Below are 19,731 nucleotides of genomic sequence, written 5' to 3'. Positions count from 1 at the left end.
TTTCCAATCCTAATATTATCATTTTGAATTCAAAAGGGACTCAATTAGTCATCATTACAGTTTAACGGCCTGAAACACTTCAGTGTTAATAAGTAACTGCAAAAGTAAACTCCTATCTCTTCTCATTTAATCAAGTATGAGATTTTTTTCAGTAGAAAAGTTAGAATTTTTAATACAGCAGTAGGTATGAAAATGAAAATTCTCACGACACTCACTTTCTGTAGCTTCACGTAATGTCAAGAAATGATTCCCTGTCTATGCTAAGGATGATGGAAGGGAATGAATACGCTGTGCAATATATTTTTTTCCCTGATTAATGATAAGAAGAGACAAAAGCATTTGTAGATTTTCGCTCTGTTGTGATGCAAAGCTGGTCTGCACTGTCTGGAAGTGACTGGAATGTTTTCTTCATTTGTAGTGATTTATTTTTATAACAGGAAATGGGAACCAGATGATCATCATGGCTTTTATTGGCCAGTAGAGCAATCTATTGCATTTCAGTTTTTCTACAGATCCATGCAGACTTTCTCATACAGTGGGAGGAAGTTTATACAGTGGTGTAACCTCAAATACATGAATTTTGACTTGTGAAGGAAAAAATAAACCCACCAGTCTAGGAAGATGATGCTCAAACTTCAATATGCAGACTCTTTTTGCATGGAAATCATGGCTTGGGAGTATAAATAAAAGTTTGAGAGGTCTCTGTTGTAGACTCCTGGAATTTAATTTCAAAAGGATTTATAAAATTAATGCAATCTGTGTTTTATGTTCAGAAACTACTGCATGGCTGTAACTGTTTATGGTTAAAATTTAGTGTCTTGGTACATGCTCAGCATGAAATATGAGCAGGGTCTTTCTTTATACATTTATTGTTTGCAGAATCATGTCCAAATCACGTTACAAACAATTACACCACATAAAGCTTGAGCATTTATCTGGTTGCATAGACAGATTATTTTATTCTTAGACTGTAAATTCCTGTTGGTTCACAAGAACCTCTGTGCTCTCCTGGAGGCAGTCAGCTTTCTGCAGACTCTTGAGAATATTAATGTCTCACATATATGCACAGAGCATATTTATTCAGTAACACAATATTCATTATAATGGACAGGGGTGCTGAATGTTCAGTTGCAGGACTGTTCTGTTGGAAATATCCTTCTTTTAGGGTGCACTTACAGACCAAATTACTGACAGGGAGAAAAAATTTCCCACCAAGTTCTAAAAATCATCACAAAGGGCACGGTAAAAATGTCACGATGAGTGCTGATTTGAGTGAACGTGAATTCAACATTTTATTCCCTGTAAACTCATCAGCTAGAAAAATTAAAGCTCTCACATTCATATATTTTAATTCATTCTGTGCTGTTTCACCTTAGACTGAAAACTGGAACTGATTGCTTCCATATATTTAGGAATCTACGTGACCTTTGTCATCTCTGAAAACCTCATGATCTTGCATAGATGTTTTAATGAAATCTCTGCAGGATATTAGAAACGTTAGCCCATTCCACAGGTGTGGGTCTGAAGTACAGAGGGAAACTGTGGCTTGTCTTCACTGAGTTCCTACATGATGCAATCAAAACTTGCTTTGTGATTTTTTTGTGAAACAAAAGATTGTTTGGGCACCATTTAAAAAGTATTTCTAGGCTGATCCACTGAGCTGGAGAGATTTGGACTGAAAGTAAAACGCTGCTGTTAGGGATACCCAAAATTTCAGCATCTGGAGCTGGTGTAAGTCACTTGAACTCATCACAGTGGGCAGCTCCAGAGCTCTTGATCAGGGCAGTCACTCTGTCCTGCCATGCTGGTTTGGACAGAGAAAGGAGGGTCTGTGAACTACACTTTGCAGTGAAGACAAACCACAACGTAATTTTTCCAAGGACATTAAAAGAGAAAGCAGCCTGGGTCTTCTGAATCTCACCTGTTTTCTGTCCAATGTGTGAACTCTGAGCTTATGTACAGACATTGCTGAATGATTTTGTGCTGCTGCTAACAGACAAGAATCTGATGTTGCATATTTTTCATTAATGACTAGCATGAATGGGAAAAAAAACCCCAACAATCCCTCCCCTGATGATTTGTGAAGGCCTCCCTTCAACAGTAAATATTATCGCTGATGATGTTAATGAAGACATTAGTTTCACGGCATTTGAAGTACTGAAACACTCCACTGTTAACTAGCCTAGTGGGGTTTATGCTAATGTAAAATATAATAAAGTAGAGGCCACTATCTCTTTAAGCTGAAAGAAAGGAAACTTGTTTCTACTTCCAAGGGATGCCTAGTGTGTGCTTATCTAATTGACTGTGTATTTTGTCTAGGTGTTGAGGGAAAGCTAAGAGAATGAAGGCTCTAAGTCCCCAGTGGAAGCATGATATGGCGATGCAGTGCTGGTGCTGAATTGTTCTCTCTGATGGCTCTATGGGAGTGGATAGCACTGAGTCTTCATTGCTGGGTTTTAGCGGTTGCTGCTGTCTCGGATCAGCATGCCACAAGCCCCTTCGACTGGCTCCTCTCTGATAAGGGACCCTTCCATCGCTCACAGGAATACACAGATTTTGTGGACAGAAGTCGACAGGGATTTAGCACAAGATACAAGATTTACAGGTATGAAGCAAAGGGAAAGCAATTGCAGAGATACCATCCTTAGAAGTTGTGTATTATCAATAAGGGTTTCCTTAAGGGAAAGGTTCAGTTGTGAAAATCCATCGACATCAAATTCATTGCTGAAATATATGCAAGGCCATTTGCAAGGCCACTGTGTATTATGGAAATGCTGCTTGTGTTGTTTCTGTTTTGTTTGAAGAACTTTTGATAATTGATTATGTTGCTCTGCAAAACTTTGTTGTTTACTACATATCTCTATTCTGTCCCAGTGATATGGTCAAAAATGTGCTAGGGATTCAAATACTTCCTTTGGTTGCAGAGGGATCACCTTTGATCATGCATCAAGTTCAATTGCTTTACGTGTGGCTCATCGACGCTTAAGCTGAGGTTTTAAGAATGAAATTGTGGCTCTGCATATACTGCTGACAGAACAGATTTCATGGTGCAAAGGAGGGCATTTCAAAAGCCACTCAAAAATGTTTATTGTTAGTTTATGCCAATGTTTTGAAAAGGGGTGTTCTCTTCCCTGAGGAATGGAGTGATAAGAGTCACTGTGAATTTTAACGGAGGTTGCAGACGTTTGGTCCATCACAAATCTCAGCATTAGGCTGGCCCAATTCAGACCAAGAAAAGGAAAAAACGGGGGAAGGCTTCAAAAGCATAGGTCTGCTTGAGAATTTGGGCCTTGCTGTGGAATTGATTCAATGATATGTTTGTAACCTGTGAGTCTCTACTCTTTGGGGACAGCACTGGTGAAATATCTTCTCAATCATTTGCAATGAGTGTGACTCAGTGGCATCCAATATTATCAAGGATATGGGAAGGATAAGGGGAGTTCAGTCTAATATGAGTGACCTAATGGCAAATAGACAGAAGAACAAATGGGAGACCAGGAGGGATTAAAGACTGAGAAAACAAATCTATAAGCAGAGAGATTTTTCACTTGAAATTGTGATGGATTCCTCATAAAAGCAAAAAGAAGGTGGGGCAGCAGGGCAATACAGGGCAGGTTTTCAGCTCTCCTAATAACTGTCCATCCTACAAACACAGGCCAATTGGAATGGGAAGATAAACATTGATTTCACTGAAAACCACAGAAGAGATTGTGCAAATGTCATACCTATTTTAGGCTGTTATTCCCTAGTGGTATCCAGTCCTTTAGAAGAAGGTAAGAGTGATACATGCCTGTATGGATATCATATTTAGTTCAGTGTCCAGTGGCCTGTGACAAAAATGCTGGCCTCAGCGTGTAAAGGTTTTATTTTTTAGGGATTTGCTTTATTTTCCTTTCCCAAATACATGCAGTAGAGGGCACTCTGTTGCAGGTCAATTTTGCAGGGGGCTCCTTTGCGATATACAGAGAAATTAAACACGTTTTGAAAATAAAGTGTGATTTGGAAATATGCTTGATGAAGTGGCTTGTCTTAACAGAACAGCATTGCCCAATATTTACTGCATTTTAAAAGCCAGCTGTCAGGACCAATAATGTAAAGCCAATAATGCAGAGACTGAGGCAGCATATTTTATTCCCATTATTCTGTATTAGTCAAAACTGAACCAAAATTATCTTGCTAAAACATGAAAGATGGAATTGTATTTCATTTGAGCTCTTACAATCAGGTCCTTGAGAATTTTTCTCGTCTCAGCCATCATTACAGCAACACTGTTAAGTTTCACAGATTTGCAATCACACTGCTAATATTTATTTGGGTTTGTGCATAGGTTTCAATTGACTTCAATTTACACAATCCCACAGAACATGTTTCTCAGCTTCAGTTCCATTCTCTGCCTATTCCCTCCAAGTAATGAGCCAGGAAGTCACAAGAGCCACAATCTTTACTTTTTTGATTCAGCCCTCCAAAAAGAAATCAGCAACAAATATTGTAAGATTTCCTTGTAAAATATGGTCCCATTAGTGAGTAGTGCAGAGCACCGTGACCTTGTTAGAAGCTGCACACTGTAAATTTAATCCCTGTTGCTTTTCTATGAGCTTTCCCAGGCTATAGGACTTAGAGCCTAATTGTCTGTTCATTCCCTCACCTGTCTTTTACCTAATGAAAACGATCCCTCAGGTACAGGTCCTTATTTGGAGGGAGAGGCAAGGAGAGGAAAGCACCTGCCTGCAGGGACTCAGCCACATTAACAAGGCAGAAAGGTGCTAACAGAATCCCTCCAGACCCTGAGCTTTTCAGTTCAGCCCGTGAAGCACACGCCTGAGACCTGATATTTAAAGATTAAGGATGAAGGGAAGTCGTCTTCCTTCATTTTAAATCCATGCCAGGTCAAAATCCAAAAAAAGGGGCTTAGGATGAGTAAGATGAGCAGGGTGAGGGACTTGAGGGGATTGTGTCCCATTTGAACCCCTCCTGGCAGGATGTTGGTAGCACAGTGGGGTCAGACAGAAAATGACTGAAGACCCCTATATTTTTAATGGCACAAATGTGGCAAGTAGCTGCAGGCTACCTAAAGGAATGTCTCTCTTCTGGGGAAGGGGCTGGCTCCAGAAGAACCAATGGAGCTTTGAGCAGTAGGAGCTCTCCTCCTGTGTCTGCAGACTGACAGCATCCAAGCCTTACACAGGAGATGACCAATTGTATCTCTCTGCCAAAACCCATCAAGTCCTGCTGCCCATGGGAACCAATTTAGGAAGACCAACCTCATGCTGGGACTGTTTGTCTACAACTAGCAGAAATGAAATGGCCTTAATAAAAATAACATAAACCCAGCAGCGAGTTGCACATATTCCATGTCATAGTTTAAGGTGTGTGGCAGGAGATTTCAGAATGAGACTGCTGTCTGACTTTTGCTATCCAACAATGGAATAATTCAGTGACTAGAATGATATTTTCATTTCCCCTCCATTTGCAGTCTCAGGAGAGGCAGTAATGATGCAGAAAAAAAATAAATCTCGATGGAATCTATATCACAAAGATTTTATTTAATTCCCTCATTAATAACATTCTCTATTTTAATCAAAATTATATTAAAAAGCACATAACACATGTTATTCTGCTTTTGGTTATATCAGGTAATGCATTTTTCCATAAATACCAAAGTTACAGGTACAAAGCCTTTGTCTTGTACCATTGTTTGACACTGGTTTGAATGGGATCAAGGTCATATGCTGCAGGCCCATGAAAGACACAGAATGATTAAAATAATATAATAGGACAGAGAAGTGAGAAAGCACCCAGTAGAGAGAATAACAAAGAATATTAAAATGGAATTTACTTAAAGGAAACACTGTCATTATTTTTCAGCTATTGAGTAAAACAATGTTGTGCTAATTCTTCTATTTCTGTCACTTGCATGGCAGGAGACAGACTGATTTTAAACTTTAATTTCACATATGGCAATTGTTTTTAATAATACTCAGTAGGCTTACTTTTTTCAGTTCTTATTTTACATAACCTGCTTCCATTTAAAATTCATGTAGTCAAACTTTTAGCCTAAAACAAGAAAATTGATCTCTCTATGGACTGCGTGCTAACATTTCTGTATTCTTGGAATCACAGACTGGTTTGTGTTGGAAGGGACCTTAAAGAACACCCAGTTCCCATGGGCAGGGACATTTTCTTGTAGCCCAGGTGGCTCTAAGTCCCATCCAACCTGGCCTTGGACACTTCCAGGGATCCAGGGGCAGCCACAGCTTCTCTGGGCACCCTGTGCCAGGGCCTCCTCACCCTCACAGGGAAAAATGTCCAATCTAAATTTACCCTTTTTCAGATTAAAGCCAAGCTCCCTGTTCACATGCCAATGAGGCAAAAAGCAAGTGCTTTGTATCCACATCCTGTGGTCACTGTAAGCAAGTGCTCATCTGACCATGAATCTGTTATAAATTGCAGGGATGAAGCCAAAGAGCTGCACCAAGGAGCACGCTGATTAACTAAGCCTAGTTTCTAATAAGAGCTCTTAACTTCAGCATATCTTTTTAAACATAAAAGTTACACTTTTTCTTATCTCCATTCCTGGCTTTTGTAGCATAAAACAATGATGTGATAAAACCAACTAGTGTGTCAATTGTGGGACTGTACCAGTGGAAAAATCATCTACTACCCATATTTTATTCTATACATTAAAGTTCAGTTATGTTCATGGACAAACAGGCTGACTCTCTCCAAGGCCAGGAGTATTCAGTATTATTGGACAGAGCAGAAAGAGACACATTAATATGAAATAAGTTTTAATCTGGTATTGCAGAACACTAAATATTATACAACTGGTGTTATTGGCATTGTTGTAAGTTGGAAATGGTGGGCTGGTTGTGCTGATTATGTGGCAGTGCTGTATTCCCTTTAATGCTTCAAAGGAAATACACTCCTGCAGGAAATATAATAATTACCACAGATTTTGGTGGTATTCATTGTCACTGATCTATGAAGAAAATCACCAAGAAAGCACCTGGATGGCTGCTGAAAACCTCTAGATTCATGGGAATGCTATGTCAATATTTCATGGAAGGTGGCTCCTGCAGTTAGCATCAATAAGTATTTTGGCGAGGAAAACCAAGTTTATAATTTGTTATTTAATACACAAAGGGAGTGCTGTGCCTCTTATGTAAATCAGCTACCCAGACAAAGGGATTTAAATCCAAACAGAATGAGCCAAGAGGTTACCAGGATGGAAAGAGTGATTGTGAAATTATGCAAAGAACCTACATTGTATCAGAAGAGGTAATTTCTACAGAGATAGTCAAGTATTCATGCTATCAAATAAGGTCCTGAGGAAATCTCCTTGGGGATACTGTGGAGTTTTGTTGAAGTAAAATTATTTAAAACCTGAAAGAGATGTGAAAAATCAGGGGAAGAAAGAGACTCACTCTTTCTTTTAAGGTGGAAATACTTAATACAATGCTTAGGGGGGAAGAAAAAGAGAGCTGGAAGTGGATACAATTCCTGTCAACAGAATACATATTATACAGTGAGATGAGCCATCTAAACCAAAAGCCAATGCTGTCTCAAAACCAAATTGGTATAAACTGGCTATGAATAAATTTAGGTTGGTTCTTTAGAAAAGGTTCCTAATCATTAAAGAGATTCTGGAACATACAAAGTAACAGAACCTTCCCAATCCTATGAATAGGAGGAAGGGGCTATAAGATGTGATGCAGATAAAAGTGGATTAAGTTTTAGTGACCACTGACATCCTTTGGGGCAACTATACTTAATAAGTGCCCAATACTACTTTACAAAAGGAAAACAAAAAAGAATCTCTTGAAACAGTGAGTAGCTCTTGGCAGCATGGTATTCATGTGGCTTAAAAAGATTCTTTTAGAGGTTGTTTTAAAATGGATTATGTTCACAAACAGCTGCAAAAATAGAAGCATTGGAAAATAATGCTATAAAGTTAAAGATAAGAACACATTGGGTTCCTCTCCTTTGTTCTGAATCCTCCGGTGACTGAACCCATAGGGCAAAGTGAGCAAGACTCAAGACTGTAACAGAACCCTCACTGATACGCTTCAGCTCCTGTGTGTGAACCTAAGTAGGACCAACATTAGTTGGTTTTGTCATTTTTTTACTCACTGTCAAAATATTTTAGCCCACAGTTCCCACTAGTTCTCACATTTTGACACATGTGACAGACAGTGTTAATAAAATCCTAGCAGGTTCAGTTGTGCAGGTACACAATATGCCCTGAATCCTAATTTTCACTCCAGTGTATGGTCTGGAATAGAATTTCCATGTGGTCTTCCTGAGGTTGATTTGAGCTGATTAATCTGGAATTTCAAAGCCTGGAGAAGACCTAAGCAAGTTCTTCCAACAATGGTTTTCAATACAAGTGTTTTAACAGGAGTAGAAGGAATGGTTCTCTCTGCCTTTTCCAGAAATTTGGTCTATCAGTAAATTGCTTCTGGTTCATGTTGTAATTGGTCAGCTTCTCTTGGAGAATATTCCATTCAGCTTGGTGGATAAAATATACAGAAATCAGATGAATCATCATCCCCAGAGTGTTTGCAAAAGGCTAGACTGGGGAATGCACTATGTCCTCTTTTCAAATTCAGAGGCTCACAGGCTGGTAACAGGGAAGAGCAGCTCAAAGAGAGTTTTTGGGATTGTGAGTTGATAAATTTCCCCTAGAAAAATAATATTTGTAGCCCAGCACATTTTTAAGGATGTCTGGATATGAAAAACATCAATGAGTTTAATTTTGGATTGTGATACAACAGCCTCTCTTATTCTAGTTAGCTGGGCATAGAAAAACATGACACTAGTTAAATAATTAGGTTTGAATAAGGACATACCAGAGCAAAATTTAAGCATTAGATGACCATATTTCCAGATCTAGAAATATCTGAATAATGTCCTACAAAATCATTGAGTTTCCATCCCTTTGTTCCAAATGCAAATCCCTTTTCTAGGAAAGAATTTTTGTTTCAGTTTTAGAGCCTAAAAACATATTAGGCCATGATGCTTTACAATTAGCAATTCCTGTTATCAATATTATATTAGTGTCTTGATCTTTATCCAGGGGGCTCTCTGGAGGGTACGTACTTGTGAAAATGTGGAAATAAAGGAAGGGAAAATTTAAACTGAGAAGCCATGCATACACAACAGAAAAGTTAAGAACATGCTTTCAGATGAATTATAACCAGGGCCTAATTTAGTTTAGCCAGAATATTAAAGGATTACAAGTCCCTAGACTGGAGGTTCACAAAGGTGAAGGAGGGTTTGGCTGTCTCCAATAGCACTGGGACAATCAGGGGGCTCCTAAGATGGATATCAGAGACATGAAAGGTGCAGAAGATAAAAACTGAACACTTGTTTAGGTCTGTGCTCACAATCCCAGTTGTGTAAGGGGTCTGCCATGCATGGACAAACGAAATCTCCATGGGCAGTAATGAAAGAGCCTGAGATCTTGTGGCTCACAAAGAGTGCAGACAGAAATGAGGGCTCAGAGATGGACAGGAAGATTGGCAGGAAGTTCTGATTCCCAAAATCACCCTGTCTTTCCATCTCTCTGACATCTGTGAGCCAGTGTGGCAGAGAAGTCACGTGCTCTGGGTTAAGGAAAGCACTTTTAACTCAGGAACAAATGAGAAATCAAGTTCATTTTTGAGACTGATCCAACATTTGAATATTAGCCCACATTTGAAGATCCTGGAAAAAAGGCCCCATGCCTGGAAGTGTCCAAGGCCAGGTTGGATGGGGTTTGGAGCAGCCTGGGATAGTGGAAGGTGTCCGTGCCCCTGGCAGGGGGTGAAACAAGATGGGCTTTAAGGTCTCCTCCAAACCAAACCATCTTGTGAGTCTCTGACAAGCATGACAGCCCCTGAAGAAACATTAAATTTTTAAATGTGCATTTTTAAGTGATTCTGGCTTCCAACAGAATCTTGCAGAACATTCAGAAGACCACAAGCTATTTCTCAGAGAGCCCAGTTCTACAGAGCTGAGGGGTGTTTTACCAGACTCAGACCTACCCCAGATCCCCTCACTCCACTTGCCAGGCTCAGGATCAGCCTCCTGGGTTTCAGAGTAAGGCTGGAGTTTCTCCTGGTGAGATGGAGCAGCTCTGGGCAGGGTGCTGGGGAGCAGTGCTGGCTGTGCCAGCAGGATTAGGAGCATTCTCAGGAGTCAGCTTGATAAGAACGCGAGCGTGTTTCAGCTTGGCAACAAAGGAGACTATTGATGCCAAGATTGCCTTCTGTATATCTTTTTTTCATAATACACTGCAGGAGTCTGTGTTTTGACAATCTCTCTTTGTAGTTCTCCTTATTTTTTCTGTGTATTTAATCAAAGATCCTAAAGAAACTCAAATGGCAAGGAGAAAAGGAAATCCTATTTTTTGTAAACATTATTATAATCTATTTCTAGAATATACCCTCTTTCAAAATCTAATATTTTAAGGATAATTATTAGATCAAACCTCCTACTGATATGTTTCCCAAGAACAAAGAACATTTATTTAGAGAATATGGTGTGTCATCATTTCAGTTAGTGAGTTCATGAATCATTTAAGTTGCCCTAAAAAAAATTAGTATAATAGAGGCTGTAACTTAATGGTTTCATGCAATCACTGAAGTAGTGTAAAAGCTGTTTAACACTAATAACAGATACATTCTTCAGTCAGCAGGGTAGTCTGACAGGATTTTGTGCATGAAATCAGGTCATTTTCATTAATTCTTTGAAGACTTTTCGTTAGTTTGGTCTTTGTTCTTTCATTTGCCCTTCCTTTTCATTTTTGTTTCAGTATCCCTGCTGGTACTATCAGCGATGTTCAAGATGTAGAGGATATCAAACGCTGATGACTTTCATAAAGGAGAAAACAATTACCAAGATTTCTTTTAGTTACTGAAGAAAAAAGAATTCTTTTTTTTTTTATTACTTGAATCAAATTCTCTGTGCTTTTGTTTTAACCCTGATGTTGTTGTTTTCTCTTACTGCTGCTAGGGCAGTAGCTGTCTCCAAGCAGAATGGCTTTCCCGTTTTTCTTTTTGACCATATGTTCAGTCTATATGGGTGGCAGAAAAAAATGACTGAGTAGCACAGAAACCTTCTCTGTATGAAAAGCCAGTGGTATTGATTGGAGTGTGTGATTCTTTGTACAGAAGGGCATTTGTGCCTTTTCCACGCAGAAAAAGAGCAACTGACACCGAATGTGCTCACTGAAGAATTTCTGTCATTTTCTTCTACTATCGTTAAGTTAAGGTCATGGTCAATATCTCTGAATCCAAATCTTAGTTGTCTTCTAGCTCAGATTGATTGATTCTACAGGTTTTCACAGTCATTATGCTGGTTGGGATTTTTTTTTTTTTTTGTAGCTACAGTTTCATTCCAGCAGAGACCCTTGTGAAGAAAAGCAATACCTCAAAATAATGTCTTGTTGCTCGATTCTGCCTAGAATCCCAATATGATTGTTATGGATAACAGTGTTCTTAAGGTCATTAATGGCTCTGTATCTCAATTCATCTTCTGATACTCTCAATTTCTACTTTATTTATGCAGCTTGAGAAGAGAAGATATTGTTACTGACCAGACAATTTGATATATACAGAGCTCTGAAAAATGCACAGGCAGAGCCCACCAGCAATTTAGAAGTTGTGTATGCAGGTCTTGCACGCATCCAAGAGATAGAATCTGGCTTTGAGGAGTGAATGCTAATTTCTCAAGGGAAAAGTACACATAGAGGTTTTGTCTTAGATGAGTAACATAATTTAAAATCAAAACAGAACAGACACTCTGCCAAATACTCAGAAAGAAAGCAGAATCTGAGACCTGAGGAAATATAACTGATAAATCTAAAATAAAAAATTCGTGTTTCAGCTAATTCTTAACTATATTCTTACAGTTCTTGAACTATAACTAGTATAGATTTCTTATATCCTGACTGCTAGCAGTAGGATTGGATACTTTACTAGGAACTCAAACACAATATCATCTTTGCTTCCTGATAAATATGCTCAAGGTAAACAAAGACATTGGTTTACTATCAAGTCACATCTAATTTTATTTAAACTACATCTTTAGCCATTTACAAAAAATGATGGCTACAGATAATAATAATAATAATAATAATAATAATAATAATAATAATAATAATAATAATAATAGTAATGAAGCCTAAACCTTACACAGCATAAGCAATCTTATAACCTGCATTAAAAAAAAGTGGGCTTTAGTCTACGTTTCATGTATTTAACAGTGCAAAATAAATTTGAAAAATAATAAGTTCAAGTGATTAAAACAGAATACATAGGATTTGAGCAAACAATCAAGAGACAAATTATTTTCAGTGATGCTTCAGTTTCAAGACTCTCAGGAATCTCAGGCCTCCATTGTAGTGGAGAAGCAGATGGACTCATGGCCCTGCAGGGTAATTAGTCAAAGGCCTGTTAGCCAAGGGTGTGTTGAAAGTGAAGGCTGGAGGCAAGGGACTGCACATAAGAGGAAGAAAGTTCCTTTCTTTCCTCCTCCCCTCCTCAGAATTTGACAAGTAGGGCTGGCACCTCCTGTACCAGGAACGAGGCTCTGGAACTAGAAGGCCAGACAACCGATGAGTTGGGAGAAAGTCTTTCTGTCGTAGTGGAGCCTCCTAAAAGACCACCACCTGTACCCTGAAACACCTGGATGGCTTTTTGGAACTGGTCCTATGGGAACCGAGCTGGAAAGATGCCCTCCCGGATCTGCTGCTTGTCAACAGCTGGGATTTTGTGAGCAAAGTGGAGGTTGGGGCCATCGTGGCCACAGCAAGCATGGAGTTATTGAGTTTAAAATCTCTGGTGGCAGGAGGAGAAATGCCAGCAAAACCTCAGCTCTGGCCATGAGGAAAGCAACCTCAGGCTGATCAGGGAACTAGTGAACAAGATTGCCCGGGAAAATGTTTTAAAGGTGCTGGGGCCCATCAGCACTGCTCAGTTTTGCTGGTCAGCAGTTCCCAAATGCTGGAAAACAAGCAGACAAGGTGGAAGACCAACTTGGCTGAACAGGGATCTTCCCTTGGAAATAAGGCTGAAAAGGAAGGTGTGGAAGCAGGGACAGATGATGTGGGAAGAATACAGAGATGTTGCTCCCTGTTGTGGGGAGAAAATTTATGCAGCCAAAGCTCACTTGAAGTTGAGGCTGCTGGAACTGTCAGGGAAAATTAAAAGAGTTTTTTCAAATATATTAATGGCAAAAGGCAGAGTAAAAATAACATAGGCACATGCCAGGAGGAGGATGGTCACCTCACAAACTGGGACAGGGACAAGGCAGAGGTATTTAATGCCTTCTTTCCCTCTGTCTTCAGTATGGATGATGGACCCAGGGGGTCTCAGTGCTGTGAGCTGGAGGACCTTGTCTGTGAGAATGATCAGCTCCCAGTCTACCCTGAACTTGTGAGGGATCTGCTGCTCCAGCTGGATCCCTACAAACCTATGGGGCCTGGTGGGATTCATCCAAGAATCCTCAAAGAGCTGCTGATGTCATTGCAAAACCTCTCATGACAATTTTTGAGCAGTCATGGGAATCCAAAGAGGCCCCAGCTGACTGGAACCTGGAAAGTGTTCTGCTGATATTCAAGAAGGTCAAGAAGGGGGATCTTGGAAAGCTACAGGCCTGTCAACCTCACTTCAGGATCTGGTAAAATTATGGAGAAGGCTATTCTGGGAGGTATTGAAAGACCTGTGGACAGCACAGTCATTGGTCTCACACAGCATGACTTCATGAGGGGAAAGTCCTGCTAATCAAGCCTGATTTTCTTTTATGACAAGGTGACCCACCTGGCGGGTCAAGGAAAGCCTGTTAATGTAATCTTTTTGGATTTCAGAAAAGTTTTTCAGACTGTAAATTCCAGGATCCTTCTGGACAAAATGTCCATCCCACAGCTGGATAAACATATCATGAAATGGGTGAGCATCTGGCTCACAGGTTGGGCACAAAAGGTTTTAGTGACTGGGATGACATCAGACTGGCAACCTGTCACTCTCGGGGTTCCACAGGGCTCCATCCTCTGCCCTGTGCTCTTCAACGTCTCCATTAACGACCTGGACACAGGACTGGAAGGAATACTCAGCTTTGTATCAGATGATACAAAATTGGGAGGAGCTGTTTGACTCTCTCGAAGGCAGAAAGGCACTGCAGAAAGCCCTTGAAAAATTAGAGAGAGGGGCAATCACCAGTTGTGTGGAGTTTACCAAGGGGAAAGGCCGGATTCTGTCCCTGGGACAGGGCCCCGCTGGGTCTGTGTATGGGCTGGGGATCAAGAGGATGGAGAGCAGCGGTGGGAAGAGCCCCAGGGGTCCTGGTCCATGGCCAGCTGGGTCTGAGTCAGCAGTGCCCTGGCAGCCAGGAGGGACATCCCTGTCCTGGGGGCACCAGGGCCAGCATCCCTGGCCAGGCCAGGCAGGGGATTGTCCCACTCTGCTCTCAGGTGGGCTCACCTCGAGTGCTGGGGGCAGTTTTGGGTGCCACAATATAAGAAAGACACTGAACTGTTAGAGAACATCCAAAGGAGGGCTTTCCTTGAGGGGAAGCCTATGAGGAGTCGCTGAGGGCAGTTGGTCTGTTCACCTGGAGGAGACTGAGGGGAGACCTCACTGCAGTTCCAACTTCCTTGTGAGGGGAAGAGGAGAGATGGACACTGATATCTTGCCTCTCATGGAGGGGGACAACACTTGTGGGAGTAGCCTGGAGTTGTATCAGGGCAGGTTTAGGTTGGATATTAGGAAATAGTTCTTCCCTCAGAGGGTGGTGGGTGCTGAACAGTCTCCTCAGGGAATGGGTGCAGTGCCAAGGCTGCCAGAGCTCCAGGAGCATTTGGACAGCTTTCTCAGGGACAGGGTGGGATTGTTGGGGTGTCCTGTGCAGGGCCCAGAGTTGGACTCAAAGACCCTTGTGGGTCCCTTCCAAACTGGCAGATTCTATGTTTCTGTAATGATGCTTTTGGTAGCAAGTCACCAGGCTTGATAAATTAGAATAAGTGGAAAACATGTAAATTGTGATGCTTGTTTATTTACTGATGTCTAGAACCCAAATATTGGTGATTACTGTGAGAATGAATCATTGTGAGTATGAATGCATGTGCTTATATATATTAATGAGTATCTATTTCTGTACACATATGTGGATAAATACATGCATAAATAGAAAGATAGATATGGATGAGTTAAGTAAATTAGTTTAATGATTCACCTTTTTGCAGAGTGAAGAGTACTGTTCATTAGAAACAAAAGCTTATATCCTCTGCAGTCTGGTGTCTGAATAGGAGCCTTTGGCCAAGATATTTATGACCTTTGCTATGGGCATTTGCTCATGAATCAGACATCCAGAAAATCTTTGCAACCCTGGCAATGCCAAAAGATCTTTCCCGATTAGATCATTGTATTAAAATACCTATGGCAGAAATATTCTGTCAGATCTTGCTGGATTTTCTCATGCTTTTGGTCAACTCTAGCTTATGCCTTAAACCTATCCATTAAATTTTAGCTGTGGCTACAATAGAAGACCTCTGAGAATCTGTAACTGAAACACATTACCATGAAACTCCTTTTTCTTTTTCATTACCATGAAACTTGTTTTTCATACAGGGGCTACTATGACTTTGCTCCACATTTTTCTCTCTCTTTCCATATGATTCGGGATATAGTTAATGAAATTAGCCATGACAAGTTACATAAAAAAAATAAGTATGTATGTGACTACAGAAGCTCTTTGCTCAAATCTCAGTTTTCCATAGATTCCTTGTGTGATAATGTCATGAGAAATTGATATGCTGTAGATTTTCCACCTGCATCTTCATTTCTAGAAGGTAATGAGCACCATGTGCTCATTTGTTGATGGTGCTAAGAGCTGTCAATATATGTTTGATAAATATTATGTGTGGTGCACAACTCCAAACTTTCGAAGAATCTGAAAGGAGTTGGTCTTGAGTTCAGTGCCTAGGACTGCTTTGTTCCTTAGATACCTCTGACTTTTCACTTTTTTGTTTGCTTGTTTGTTTTTGTTTTTGTTTTTGTTTTGTTTTTTTTTGTTTTGTTTCAGGCCTTGTGTAGTGTCTGGAAGATATTTCTATTGTAGCTGCCTTTGAAATTTGATTTTCCTTTTAGTAGAACTGTTTCTTGTGTGGCTGACAGGCACATCTGTTTATTTAGGATTTTGCCTGACGAAGTAATGGTTATGTCTACTTCTCCTGTTGACTCCTTGGCCTGGATGAGCAGAAATGTGTGCTTCTTTACATGTTCTGAAATAGAAGTTCTGTGTGACTTGGGTATGTGTTTCCTTGGCACCCAAACCATGAAGGAGTCTTAGAAATCAAACTTAATTAATCAAACTCCCTGACACTTGTTCTTTCAGGGAGACAAAAACAATCAAAAAACCAAAAGTAAACAATCAAATTGTTCAATTTTCTTTTTAAGTGATGGTCATTTTCCCTTTCTATGATATTGGTAAAATATGAACAGCTTAAAAAGGAATTTTAACCATAGTAATTCATTGGAATTTAGAGACAACTGACAAGAACAGTTAAAAGGTTGCAAAGTAGGACATTAAAATGAAAGAAAAATAATTGTACTTCTACTTTTAAAAATGTCTTTATGTACCAGTTCTATATTTATGGGGAGACAAAATTAGATATACAATGTATAAATCATGCTTATTTCACTCTATTTCTCTTGTCTTCACAGTTAAACCATGAGCATTCCAAACCATGAGTGGGTTTGCAAGATGTTATATGGTTGTTGATAGCAATAAACCAGTCTTTATGTAGTATTTATGCTAAAACAAAATGGGACTTGGCAAGTTTCTACACCACAAAAACTGAGGTCATGGGACTCCCGTTTCTAACTCAGCTTAAATCTTTGGAAATTCCTTTGTAAGGCTGATATGAATGAGTTACCATTCCTCTCTCCCTCAGAAGAATTAGTTCTGTCATATTAACCGGACAAACAGTAGGCAAAGGTCAGTTTTAGTTAAGTAAACTTTGTAATATTTCAGAATTTAGTCAGGGAACAGAATTTTTGAGAGAGGGTAGGGTGGGAGAGAGAAAGGTCCACCTACACATTGCCAAATTAAATTGGCTGACAGCTCTGTCTGAACAGCAGGTACCTGAGATGAAGTGGTTTTATCCTTGGGAAATATAAATTTCTCAGTGGTGAAAAAAACCTGTGCTTTGCTTCTCTGTTGTCATGTGATCTCATCCTGAAACGTGCTAACAAATCAGTAATTTCAGAAGGAGCTGGTCTGGCAAGAAACATCCCTTAAGGGCAGTAAACAAAGGAGGATGATGGTAACAATCCCAGGAGTGGAAAGGCCACTGGAGTGACTGCCTGCTAACACTAGCTGCTGAGTGCCAGGAGAGGAAAGTGGCTCCAGCTTAATACCCACAGGGCAAATCCAGGGAGCCAGCTGTTCTTCGAGTGCCAGAATGAATACAGATGGCTTTTCCACAACTGCCTGCCCCCTGGTTGATGGCTGATTGTCTGACTGCAGATTATTTTGCAGACATGCAAGGCATGTATAAGAGGGACATGTTTTGGCACTCACATCAAGCTCTGCAGAGAAATTTTTGGGTGTGCCTTTGTGATAACATTATTTTGCTCACTATGATGTATGGTCATCAAATATAAAACTAGTTTTAAAGTGATTTGTGGCTGAATAAGTCTAGAAATGGGTGAAATGAATTTGAAGATATACAGTAAGTTCAGAAATAGATATAATCACCTGCCTGTAACATCTCCCTGTATCTGTAACTCCTACTACCACAATGCTGATCCATGACTGCCACTTTTTAAGAAACCAGGTTAAATCAAATCTAGAATCAGACTAAATGGGAAAGATGGTATTCCTGACTGGTAGGGACTACTAATGCCACTGACTTGAAAAAGCACCACTGAATCATAAAAATCACAGGATGATTTGGGTTGGAAGAATCCTAAATTCTGTCCCATTCCACCCCCTGCCATGGGCAGGGACACCTTCCACTATCCCAGGGTGCTCCAAGCCCCATCCAACCTGGCCTTGGACACTTTCAGGGATGGAAGCTTCAGCTTTCCATCCATTCCAGCCACAGCTTCTCTGAGTAACCCGTGGCACAGGTTTCTCCCTATAGTCTTTTCTCATGAGACCCCACCTGATACTACACTCTGGGGTCCTCAGCATGGGAAAGACATGGACCTGCTAGAGCTAGTCCAGAGGAGGCCACTGAGATGCTCCAGGGGCTGGAGTCCCTCTGCTCTGGAGCCAGGTTGGGAGAGCTGGGGGTGTTAATCTTTGAGAAGGCTCCAGAGAGAGCTCAAAGCCTCATCCAGCACAAAGGGGCCCAGGAGAGCTGGAGAGGGACTTGGGAGTGACAGGACACAGGGAATGGCTTCCCACTCTGAGAGGGCAGGGTTAGATGGGATACTGGGAAGAAATTATTTCCTATAAGGCCCTGGCACAGGGTGCCCAGAGAAGCTGTGTCTGCCCCATCCCTGGAAATGTCCAAGGTTAGGTTGAACAGGGTTTGGAGCAACCTGGGACAGGGGAAGGTGTCCTTGCCCATGGCAGGGGGTTGGAACTGGATGAGCTTTAAAGGTTTTCTAATGCAAAATGTTCTCTGATTTTTATGATTCTCAGAAAGAATGCAAGAAGCTGGGTGGCTTTCATTATTCTGGCAATCAGACAATATCACCAGTTTTCCTTTACACATTTACTACTAATCAATATAGTTCTCCACAATTTATCATTTCATGAGATATATCACTGAATATCTCGCCTCTTTGGTCTTAGTAAAATGTTCTGGAAGGTGGCCTACAACGTATAACTCAGAATCAAAACAGTCCCTATGTTTTCTGCTTGCTGAATTAAATTATCCTGCCACAAGGTTTGATAATACCTTTTAGTCCATGCTGAAAAGTAAGAAAGGAGCAAAATGAATGACTTCACATTATAAATGCCTCAGGCAAAGACACTTGTATTATTTACCCTTTGGCTGTTACCAGGTCTTGAAAATCAGGAATCATTCTATCTCTGTAACAACATTATGCAAAAATGACATGACCTGTGAATTAGTCTTGTGGGGTATTAAACTGTGTCTCAGATGAAGTAATTCACTTCTAGTTAAAGCAAGGGGGTTGAACTGACAAACTACAGAAATTTCTGGGTCTCGACTAGCATGAAATGATATGTTGATCTTCTTTGTAAATTGACAGGCATACACAGAAGGAAATATATAAAAGTATAAACGTGTCCAGTGTGGACTTGATGCTGAGACTAATCCAGGAAAAGGATTAGGATTTGGGATTTATTTAACTCCCTTCTAATATAAAGAGTGATGATGTTTTTTCTCACTGATAGCAAATGGTGGAATTTGGAACAGTACTATGGAGATTTAATTCCCATGCTGTGAAATGAGGAACAGTCATGCTCTCACAGGCAGAAGGCAGAAGCCTTCACAACCAGGGTGTTCAAGGACTATACATTTACTTTTTATGAGATCAGCCACTACTGAGTGAAGCTGTAAAATGCTGAGGTGCTGGAGAGTGGGAGGGGTCCCTGCAGAGGGACCCACACAGGCTGGATTGATGGGCCAACACCAGTGGTGTGAGGGTGCTCAACAAGGCCAAGGGCCAGATCCCTACACTTTGTCCACAACAACCCCCTGCAGCTCCAGGCTGGGGCAGAGTGACTGGAAAGGGTCTGCTGGGAAAGGCCCTGGGGGTCCTGGTGCCCATG

At 40.6% G+C, this 19,731-nt stretch overlaps 1 protein-coding gene across 2 annotated transcripts in view; it reads left to right on the top strand.

The window, feature by feature from the left end:
• Window positions 1–19,731, top strand: part of LOC131581013 (BMP/retinoic acid-inducible neural-specific protein 3) — a 199,728-nt gene that overhangs the window by 15,486 nt on the left and 164,511 nt on the right. Inside the window, exon 2 of one of the 2 annotated variants that reach the window (XM_058842850.1) lies at window positions 2,320–2,605. In XM_058842850.1, the coding sequence (XP_058698833.1) occupies window positions 2,370–2,605 (236 nt within the window). In that variant the 5' untranslated portion in view covers window positions 2,320–2,369. Of the gene's footprint in view, window positions 1–2,319; window positions 2,606–19,731 lie in introns of those variants that run through there. The other variant, XM_058842851.1, reaches the window with a different exon arrangement.

Source organism: Poecile atricapillus, chromosome 7 (assembly GCF_030490865.1).
Source record: "Poecile atricapillus isolate bPoeAtr1 chromosome 7, bPoeAtr1.hap1, whole genome shotgun sequence".
Classification (NCBI taxonomy): domain Eukaryota; kingdom Metazoa; phylum Chordata; class Aves; order Passeriformes; family Paridae; genus Poecile; species Poecile atricapillus.
The sequence above is the reverse complement of the archived record's forward strand: the minus strand, read 5'-3'. Positions and strand labels throughout refer to the sequence as shown.